This window comes from Vipera berus, assembly GCF_964194415.1.
Source record: "Vipera berus genome assembly, chromosome: 9".
In the NCBI taxonomy this organism is placed as follows: domain Eukaryota; kingdom Metazoa; phylum Chordata; class Lepidosauria; order Squamata; family Viperidae; genus Vipera; species Vipera berus.
The window spans coordinates 3,870,684-3,881,701 of record NC_138212.1 but is presented as its reverse complement, the minus strand read 5'-3'; the positions used below and the strand labels follow the sequence as shown (position 1 = coordinate 3,881,701).

The 11,018-nt window shown below is 45.0% G+C and overlaps 1 protein-coding gene across 4 annotated transcripts; it reads right to left on the bottom strand.

Annotated features, from left to right (window-relative positions):
- On the bottom strand, nucleotides 1-9,746 carry LOC308672101 (cell adhesion molecule CEACAM19-like). Of its 4 annotated transcripts, none has more exons than XM_081334719.1 (7): nucleotides 9,108-9,746; nucleotides 7,466-7,837; nucleotides 6,460-6,670; nucleotides 6,119-6,171; nucleotides 4,143-4,225; nucleotides 2,661-2,702; nucleotides 1-1,291 (listed from the first exon to the last, which is right to left on the bottom strand). In XM_081334719.1, exons 1-7 carry the CDS (start codon nucleotides 9,142-9,144, stop codon nucleotides 1,244-1,246), a joined length of 846 nt encoding a protein of 281 aa, XP_081190845.1. In that variant the 5' UTR covers nucleotides 9,145-9,746; the 3' UTR covers nucleotides 1-1,243. The 4 variants fall into 4 exon arrangements, with proteins under 4 accessions (XP_081190845.1, XP_081190846.1, XP_081190844.1 ...); XM_081334718.1 differs by lacking the exon at nucleotides 1-1,291 and having other exon boundaries at nucleotides 2,421-2,702; nucleotides 9,108-9,409; nucleotides 9,686-9,716; XM_081334720.1 differs by lacking the exon at nucleotides 4,143-4,225.
- Nucleotides 9,747-11,018: the final 1,272 nt, after the last annotated feature.

Sequence of the window (11,018 nt, the reverse complement as noted above, 5' to 3'; positions counted from 1 at the left end):
TTTTACAGTGTGTTTTATTTTTTGACCCGGCTTGGAAATTTCCTAGCCTGGTCAGAATCTCTCTTATCCTTTCATCTTCTTTAGAAGGACGCTACAGGCAGTCAAGACAGGTGGCCCATTCTTACAAAAGAGTGGGCCTTTATTTCAAACCACACTCCCCCAAAAGTATAGAATGAAAATAAACCAGTTTCAAACGTGATAGGATTGTTAACAAGATGGTGTGTAGAGAAACAAGGAGAACATCAGACGGGAGATGTCTGCAGACGTACGATGGGATTAAATAGGAGATGGAAACCCAAAGTTGCTGAAGTCTTCAAGGGGATGTCCTCAACCACTTTCTGGCTGTCTTGCAGAAGCCAATCTTCTAGCCCCGTGGTGGCGAACCTATGGCACGGGTGCCACAGGTGGCACGCAGAGCCCTCTCTGTGGGCACGCGTGCCATCGCCCCATTCCTAGGCCTTCAGCTGGGTTTTATAAAACCTTTTCGCTTTAGGCCTCTGCCGCCATGTACCCCCCAAAAAAGGTTCAATTAATCAACTTCTCGCGGGGGGAAAAAAAAGTTCTCACAAAGTTGGAATTGATTGATTGAACTTTTTAGCCCCACCCAGTCTGCAGTTACCACTGCAGCCACGCCCACCCAATGGGCCACACCCACCCAATGGGCCACGCCCATCTGGCACCCGATGATACATAAGTGGGTTTTGGGTTGCAGTTTGGGCACTCGGTCTCTAAAAGGTTCACCACCACTGTTCTAGGCTGACCATCTGGTCTCAAAGCTGAGGTCAGCTGGTCATCTGGGCAAGATCCACATGCAGAGAGAGACACATCTAGAGAGAACATGGCTTTTTTTCTCTCTCTCTCTCTGCATGTGAATTATTTGGGGTCCTCAGAATTTTTAGAAGAATCGCATGGTCAAGTCCGTATTGAGTGACAGCCCTGGCTGTCCATTTCTTCTTCCATCCCTCTAGATCTTCTAAATCGTGGCCCACCTTTTGGGTGAACAATGATGGCCGACTGGCTGCCCAATTCTGTTTGACTCCATCCTATCAAGAGGCAGCCTTGGGTTCAATAAAATCCGGATGTAACAATAGGTTAAAGTTAGTTGCTGTATTCGCAGTCCAGCAGAGAAAGACTCTTGGATCCCATAAAGGTAGAAATATTTGGATTACAGTACTTTGTTTTCATGCTCGGACGGGTCATTATCCGAGGTGATCCCAGAATCAGGAAGCTCTCAACTATAGCATCACCTCTTGATTTCAGAATAAACCGACTCGTGTCGGTAGAGCAAATCCTAAAAAAGAGAGAGAACTACATCAATTAATAAAGTTGCACGCCGTCGGCATTGACAGAAATCACCACCAGTCAATTGCAAAGGGAAGCTTGGTTTGGAATAGCTGACATCCCGGGATGCTAACTTTTAACACCACCAAACATCCACATCGGCCTATCGCAGGTCCTTGGGAAGGCCCTGAGAGGTGGGTGAAAATGCCCAATCCAGTCTGAACATCTGACTGACTGCGCGACTAACCACACACACACACACACACACACACACACCACTGTCCAGTTTGAATACATAGCAGAAAGAGGAAGCTTAAGAGTTCACAAGTTTAATACTGTATGGAACAAAACACTGGTTGAATGTCCTGCTTCGGATACCACGAAGCCTCTTCCGAGAAGGTAATAAGGGAACACAATCAAACAACCACATCTGCCTATCCCAGATCCTTGGGAAGGACTCGGCAGGTAGACAAAAATCCAGTCTAAACATCTGGCTGACTATGCAACCATCAATACAGGTAAGACCTCAACTTACGATCAAAACTGAGCCCAAAATTTCTGTTGTTAAGCGAGACATTTCTTAAGAGAGTTTTGCCTCACTTTATGACCATTCTTACCTCAGCCGTTAAGTGAATCACTACAACTGATAAGTTAGTAACAGGGTTGTAAAGCGAATCTGGCCTCCCCATTAACTACGCTTGTCAGAAGATCACAAAAGGGGATCACATGACCCCCGGGACACTGCAACCGTCGTAAGTGTGAGTCAGTTGCCAAGCATCCGAATTTTGATCCCGTGGGCCTGAGGATGCTGTAACGGTGGTAAGTGTGAAAAACGGTCATAACCTAAGATGCTTTCTGCGGTGCCGTTGTAACTTTGAACGGTCATTAAATGAGCTGTCGTAAGTCGAGGACGACCTGTGATTTATCAGGATCTGTTGGAAGACTGGCTGAAAGATTTCTTACAAGATCTCAACCTTCGGCTCCTTTTCATGAGCCTTGGTGGAGCAGTGGGCTAATGCCTCCTTAAGTAACACCAGCTGCCTGCAATTAGTGCAGGTTCGCATCCCACCAGGCTCAAGGTTGACTCAGCCTTCCATCCTTTCGAGGTAGGTAAAATGAGGACCCAGATTGTTGGGAGCAATTAAGCTGACTTTGTAATAATGCCACTTGGGGTGTGTGTGAAAGCCCTAACAAGCAGGCATATACATAGAATGAAGGCTACTGCTAAGCTTGTAAGCCGCCCTGAGTCTTCGGAGAAGGGCGGGATATAAATGGAATTAAAATAAAAAAAAATAATAAAAAAATGTCAGTCTTGTGCTTCTTATAAATCAAGCCACATGAAACTTGTGCTCAGAATAATCAGCTGACTTGGAACTTACTGTATAGTTTGAGTCCAACGTGGGGCAGGTCCCTGGAAGAGGCTGAAAAGGAGAGATAAATATATAACCATGGGGGTGGGGGTGGGGGAAATCCCTGGAAAACCTGGAAAACCAAGAGTCCCTTTTAAAAAATAAACAAATAAACCCTTCGCTTTCCAGGCTTTGCACTTTGCATTTTAAAAAGAGATGTTCAAGAGTCATTAAGCCAAGCAGGGCAAAACAAAAAAAAAAGGAAAACAAAAAAAATCAACAATGGAATGCAATGGAAGCCCTGCCCATTTTTATGCAAATTGCCTAGGCACATTTTAAACAGGGGCGGAGCTTTGATGTCTCCCCCACCACCACCACCACCACCACCCCAGTTTGGTTTTTACAGGGGGAGGTTTTGCAAAGGCTGGCCTTTCTCAGTTAACCTCCTCTTGTTTCATGCGCTTTTTTTTTTTACAGTTTTATAGTGTTCTTTTTTTAAAAAAAAATTGATTTGTTTTATATGTATTTATTGGAGCTGTTTGTATGCCACCTAGATGGGCAGCTATACAAATATGAGATAGAAAAAGATAGAGATGAGGCATGGATGGATGGATGGATGGATAGATAGATAGATAGATAGATAGATAGATAGATAGATAGATAGATAGATAGATAGATAGATAGATAGATAGATACAGTGCTTTTTTGTAAAAGAAAAAGGTGCCGGAACTCCGTTCTGAGCGTTCTATGACAAAAAAAGCCCAGATAGATAGATAGATAGATAGATAGACAGACAGACAGACAGACAGACAGACAGACAGACAGACAGACAGACAGACAGATAGATAGATAGATAGATAGATAGACAGACAGACAGACAGACAGACAGACAGATAAGAGAGACAGACAGACAGACAGACAGACAGATAAGAGAGACAGACAGACAGACAGACAGACAGACAGATAAGAGAGACAGACAGACAGATAGATAGATAGACAGACAGACAGACAGACAGACAGATAAGAGAGACAAACAGACAAGAGAGACAGACAGACAGACAGAAAACAATCCTACTCCCACATAGAAAGAATGGGAAAGCAGAGGTAAATCCTAACCCATCCATGCCTACAGAACAGAGTTTCTCAACCCCGGCAACTTTAAGACTTGTGGACTTCAACTCCCAAGTCTAAAAGCTGCCCAGTGTGGAGACCTCTGCTCTAGAAAAGCAGAAGGTCTGGGTTGAACTGCAAATCAGAAGCTGCTCTTTGCCTGTGAGACATCTGTTCTTCCAACGGTGGTGGTGGTGGTGGTGGTGGTGGTGGTGGTAAGGGGTGGGGGGGAAATGGGACCTCAGTCTGTGAAATCTTATTTTGCAGGAAACATAGATGCCTCTTCTGAAGTCAAGACTCAAGAATCTGGCCCACGTTGGGCTCGGCCCGTCTGCTAAGCCCTCAACCTCCGTCCCTGCTCAATCTTGGAAGAAACCAAGGAGAAGACAGGTGGAAACTCACCGGAAGAGGGCCAGAGAGCGGGAATGGATCCCTTGGTGTTCCTTCCGGGGACTCAAACACCTCATAAATGGGTTCCTTGTCATCTGGAGAACAAAAGAGAAGGGTATCCGGTCATCACTAACCCACCTGGGGAGTTGTAATGGAATGGGGGAATGGCCTTAGGAAAGCAAGACCGTAGGATGCTACACACAGCCCTTCTTATTTATTGTTTTATTATTTTAATGGTACGGGCCGTCCTCAGCTTGCAACAACTCGCTTAGCGACCATTCAAAGTTACAACGCCACTGGAAAAAAAGGGACTCGTGACCATTTTTCACACTTAACGACCGTTGCAGCCCGGTCGAAATTCAGACGCTTGGGAACCGACTCACGCTTATGACGGTCGCAGTGTCCCGGAGGTCATGTGATCCCCTTTTGTGACCTTCTGACAAGCAAAGTCAACGGGGAAGCTGGATTCATTTAACGACCGTATGACTAAGTTGACAACTGCAGCAAGAAAGGTCATAAAAGGGAGGCAAAATTCACTCGACAAATGCCTCACTTAGCAACAAATATTTGGGGCTCAGCTCTGCTCGTAAGGCAACAACTACCCGTACTAGTTTGAAGGTTTGTAAGATTCCCGGAGTAGTCTCTGATGAGATGGGTGACACATAAATTGGAGGAATGAATGAATGAATGAATGAATGAATGAATGAATGAATGAATGAATGAATGAATGAATGCAGGTGGATTGACAAGTGCCAAATACCCCAAATACGATCACGTGAATGCAGGGGATGGGGCACCCATCAGAACTTTGAATCTGGGACAGAGTAGAACAGAACAGAACAGAACAGGGAATAGAATAGAATAGAATAGAATAGAATAGAATAGAATAGAATAGAATAGAATAGAATAGAATAGAATAGAATAGAATAGAATAGAATAGAATAGAATAGAATAGAATAGAATAGAATAGAATAGAATAGAATAGAATAGAATAATGAAATGAAGAATGGAATGGAATGGAATAGAATAGAATAGAATAGAATAACAGACTTGGAAGGGAGCTTGGAGATCTTCAACCCTCTGCCCAAGCAGGAAACCCTATACCATTTCAGACAAGTGATTGTCCTGTCTATTTTGAAAAACCCCAGTTGTCAGAATCCATTTATATCATATTCATAAATGGAATGTTTCAAACATTATTCCATGGATTCTGCCATCTCCCGAAGAGAAGAGAATAGATGTGTATTGAACCAGCAATAGGCATTTCAAAGGAAAGGAGAAGCCTTTTGAACTGGGGAAACAAAAGGGGGGGCTAGCATCTGGCTTGTGTCACGGAAGAGAGCAATAAACATGAAGGGTCCTTTTTCCCAGGAGAGGGATGATACGAGATAAAGGATGGGGGACTGACCAAATGGGGTTAAGGGGGGTTAAACCGGGAACTCTTTATAAGGGTTTACTTCGTGGAACTATATTAAGTCCTGTCTCGTTTCCTACAACCAAGCATGTCATAGTAAAGATTCTTTTTGGAATAGATTTGACTCCAAGAATTTTGTCTTCCTAAGACGTGGTTTGGGGTGGGTCCTGACACCAGTATTGGAGCACCCACAACTTCTGGTGGCAAGTTGTTCCTCTGGTTAATTGTTCTAACTGTCAGGAAATTTCTCCTTAGTTCTAGGTTGCTTCTCTCTCCTTGATTAGTCTCTCTCCTTTGCTTCTTGTTCTGCCTTTGGGTGCTTTGGTGAATAGCTTGACTGCCTCTTCTTTGGGGCAGCCCCTGAGATATTGGAACGCTGCTATCATGTCCCCCCTGGTCCTTCTCTTCATTAAACTAGACATCCCCAATTCCAGCCACCGTTTTAGCCTCCAGTCCCCTGATCATCTTTCTTGCTTAGTAACTTTTGGGGGGCAGGGGGTGAGGGGTCCATCATAACTTTGAATGGTCGCTAAGTGATCGGTCATAAGTCGAGAACTACCTGTAGCACACTCACCATGTTTCGATGAAGGAGACTTTTTTAGTCCTACATCCAATTTTCCTGCTGCCCTAAAAAAGAGAGAGAGAGAGAGAGAGAGATTGGGCTGGATGAGAATGAGGATCGGTCAACATTTCTAACCTTTGCACACTTGCCCCGATGTGCAGATATATGCTCATCGTTGGGTGTGTGTGTGAGAGAGTAGGGGTGTCTCCTTCCTTCCCGGAACCAAACCTAAGAGGCATAAATTTCCCAGCAACACTTGCTCAACTCCCCTATAGTTTCAAATTTCAACATCTAGAGAGACCTGATTAGGATTGCGGCAGAACTGGGAGGGGGAGGAATTTGGAAACTCTTACCCTGTGCTGGGTTCCGATTTCCGTAAAACAAACCGGTAAACCATAGCAGCTCCGAGGGCACCGCACAGCAAAATGCCAACCAGCACCCCGGCCACGATCCAGCCCAACTGTGAAGGCCCTTTGGGAACCTCCTTAATGGGTGAGGTCCCTGTGGTTGCTGTTGTCACCGTTGTTGCTGTTGTCACTGTTGTCGCCGTTGTCAGAGGTGGTGCTAGAATGGACATAAGGACAGAGGTTCAGGGCCAACCATTCCTGACCCCATAATAGCCAGGGAGGCCTTGAAGTTGTTTTAGAGGTGACTGTTGGGTCAACCGTCTTTCAATGGCTGGGACTCAACTAAAACTTCCTGGATGTTCAACAGCTTAGAGTTCGGTGAGGATTACGATTGCATCTGAGATTAGGGTTGTTCAACCTCAGCAATTTTAAGATGGGTGGACTTCAGCTCCCAGAATTCCCCAGCTAGGGTATTTTAAGATAGGTGGACTTCAACTCCCAGAATTCCCCAGCCAGCATATTTTAAGACAGGGGTCTTCAGACTTGGCCCTTTTATGACTTGTGGACTTCAACTCCCAGAATTCCTCAGCCAGCATGCTTGAGCCAATTCCCACATTCTGAGCCATCTTTAGGGATTTTCTTTTCTGTTCTTTTCAGGGCTTCACCCAGCTTATCAAATAGTGGCAATAATTTCTGTTACTAAGAGAATTGTTAAGTGAATTTTGCTCCGTTTTATAACCTTCCTGGCCACCGTTGTTAAGTGAATCACTGCAGTTATCAAGTTAGTAACACTGGCCAAAGGTGAACACATCACCCCCAGGATAACTGCCACCGTCATAAATACGAGTCGGCTTGCCAAAGGTCTGGATTTTGATCACGTGACCGTGGGGAGGCTGCCACGGCCGTAAGGGTGAAAAAAAAAATAGTCAGAAGCCTTTTCTTTTTGTTCAGCACCGTTGCCACTCCGAAGGGCCACTAAACAAAGTGTTGTAAGACGAGGACCCGTACTTACCGCTGCTAGCTAACTGAAGGTCGACAGAGGCGCTGAGGATTTCTTTGGGCCGCAGAAGGAGCACAACGTTGTATCGGCCAGCGTCACTGGGCTTGAGTCCAGTGATCTGCATGGATCCATTGTGGAAACCAACTTCTCTGTTGGTAAATTGAACCCCGTTGCGCTGCGGATTATAGTTTCCGGGAAAGAAGCTGAAGATCCTTGAAGACCCCTGAGAAGACCCTCCTCGGTACCAGTTGACCTCCTGGATGTCGCCTTGCACTCTTTCCACAGAGAAGGTGACACTCTGGCCTTCGGCCGGGGCCTCCGGGATGGACACAATGTTGATCGTTCTTGCCTGGACCAGAATAATCCATAGGGCCAGGAAACAGGCTGTGGGGAGGAGAGAGAAAGGGGAAGTTTGGCTTTTGTGCGTTATATTTCCCACCACACCTTCTAGTTGCAATCTCGTCTCGCTGAAAATGGCTCTCGACCAGAAGGGATCCTTCCCATTTCAGGCATGGAGAACTGGTGACTCTCTAAGTAAAGGTAAAGTTTTCCCCGCACATGCGTGCTAGTCGTTTCCAACTCTAGGGGCCGGTGCTCATCTCTGTTTCAAAGCCGAAGAGCCAGCGCTTGTCCGAGGACGTCTCCGTGGTCATGTGGCCGGCATGACTAGACGCCAAAGGCGCACGGAACGCTGTTACCTTCCCACCGTAGCGGTCCCTATTTTTCTACTTGCATTTTTACGTGCTTTCGAACTGCTGGGTTGGCAGAAGCTGGGACGCGTAACAGGCGCTCACTCTGTTACACGGCACCCGGGATTCGACCCGTCAAACTGCCGACCTTCTGATTGACAAGCTCAGCATCCTAACCCACTGAGCCACCGCGTCCCTTGGTGACTCTCTAGATACGCCTAAATTATAGCTGCCAATATCCCTCACCATTGGGCCTGATGGCTGGGGGATCTAGTAGCTCACTAATATGTGGTAGATCAAGCTTCCCCACCCCATTCTGCCTTCTTCTAAAACAGTGTTTCCCAAGCTCGGGAACTTGAAGGTGGGTGGACTTCAGTTCCCAGAATTCTCCAGCCAGCCATGCTGGCTGGAGAATTCTGGGAGCTGAAGTCCTCCCATCTTCAAGTTGACTATCATGCTGGCTGGGGAATTCTGGGAGTTCATTACACCCATCTTCAAGTTCCCAAGGTTGGGGAACACTGTTCTAAAACAACCAGCTTCTTTACCAGCCACTTAAAATGGAAAGAGCTGCCTGCAGAAATTGTGGGTGCTCCGTCACTGGAGGTTTTTAAGAAAAGCCCTTTGTTCGGAATTCTATAAGGTCTCCTGCAGAGGGCTAGACTAGAAGACCTCCAAGGTCCCTTCCAGCTCTGTTACTCTGCATTCTGGTGGTGACTATCTCTTTAATAAGAGAGCGCTTAGATACCTAGAAATAAACTGTCATGAAATAAACAAAATGCTTTCACTGATTAATAGGGAGGCATCCAGCTCCTGAATCTGAGTTGACTAACTCGCCAAAATTGTTGGAAGTCTCCAACAGCTGGTCAGTTCCACGTGACAAAAACCCAGCCAGTTTCATCGCAAGTCATGACCAGGCAAGTCCTCATTAAAATTTCCCATCCCTTCTTCCCAGATCTACCGCTTACCTCTCAAGGAAAGATGCTTATTGACAACCTCCTTCATTCTCTCCTTTGGCAAGCTGCTTGCTGGAGCACACAAATCTCCCAAAATATAGACGTCGAATCGTAGCTTGAAAAGGTGTGTGTGTGTGTGTGTGTGTGTGTGTGTGTGTGTGTGTGTCAGTCAAGCCCTCGAATTCCAGCTTTGTTCCATTCTATGGGGAGAATTCTTAGGGGCTCCCAAGACTACATCTGATCTTTCCGGAGTGCCACAATCCAGGCTGACGTTTCTTCCAAGTCCTGACCGTCCTCTTGAGAGTACAAAAAGCCTTCAAGGAGAGAATGTGAGAAGTGGCGTCAAACTCGGCCAAGCTTGACTCATTGGCTGCCAGGAATGTCCTGGAATATTAAGAGCCCATTTAGCCCCACCAAGAGGCCAGGTGACCGAGGGTCCCCTCCCGAACAGGGGGCAAAGTCCAGGCTGGCGAGAGATCTCCAACCTTAGGCGTGGATTCCAAGATCTTTCCCAACCTCAGAAAGCTCAGATTGCCCAAGGATCTGGTGATACAGTTCTACGGAGGAATAATGGAGTCTGTCATTTGTACCTCAGTAACTGTCTGGTTCGGAACAGCATCCAAACAGGATAGAAATACAGACTTCAGCTGATAGTTAGGGCTGCAGAAAACACAAGTGCAACTAGCCTGCCTTCCACTGAGGATTTGTACACTGCACGAACCAGAAGGAGGGCTGAGAAAATATATACACACCCTTCACATCCTGGATATAAACCGTTTCGACTTCTCCCTTCTGGACGCTGCTATAGGGGACTATATGCCAAAACAATTAGACACAAAGGTAGTTTTTTTTTTCTCCCGTGCCACCACTCTGCTGAACACCTAACTTCCACAGCAGTCTCTTAGGCCTAAAGATATTTACCCAGGTCGTAGAGCTGTATTGCTATTATCCTTGTCGTCTTCTCATCTTTCTTTTCTTTTCTTCTCATCTTTTCTCATCTTTCCTATAGCCTTCTCCTATTGATATCTATGGTCATCACTTGTTGTTGCATCTTATGAATAATGATTGCAGATATGAGCTATGATAGATGAACTATCACTTTGTTGTTTCTACGTACACTGAGAGCTTATGCACCAGAGATAAATTCCTTGTTTCTCCAATAACACTTGGCCAATAAAGAATTATCTATCTATCTATCTATCTATCTATCTATCTATCTATCTATCTATCTATCTATCTATCTATCTATCTATCTATCTATCTATCTATCTATCTACCTACCTACCTACCTACCTACCTACCTTATCTATCTATCTATCTATCTATCTATCTATCTATCTATCTATCTATCTATCTATCTATCTATCTATCTATCTATCATCTATCTATCTATCTATCTATCTATCTATCTATCTATCTATCTATCTATCTATCTATCTATCTATCTACCTACCTACCTACCTACCTACCTACCTTATCTATCTATCTATCTATCTATCTATCTATCTATCTATCTATCTATCTATCTATCTATCTATCTATCTTCAACTATTCTGGAATTCAGGATGCTGCTTATAAGCGTTATGTGCTCAGAGCTCAAAGCATTGCTAGGGACCCCACACACCCACTTTATGGTCTGTTTCTGTTGCTCCTCTGAGAGGAGGTTTTGAAGTATTTCTAGCAGGACTACCTGATTCTGTAATAGCTTTGTTCCCTTTGCCATCCGTCTGGTAAACTCGCAAGATTTGTCTTTCTCGCCATGGATATGTATACATAACCCGAACTAGACTGTTTTGTTTCGCTGTGTCACAGAATATATGTGGGCATATGTATTAGTCTGCATTTATTTTTGTCATATTTATGTAGTGTATATTGAAGGTGGTAACCCTTTTAGAGCTATATGCAATGAAATTTCATTTTAAT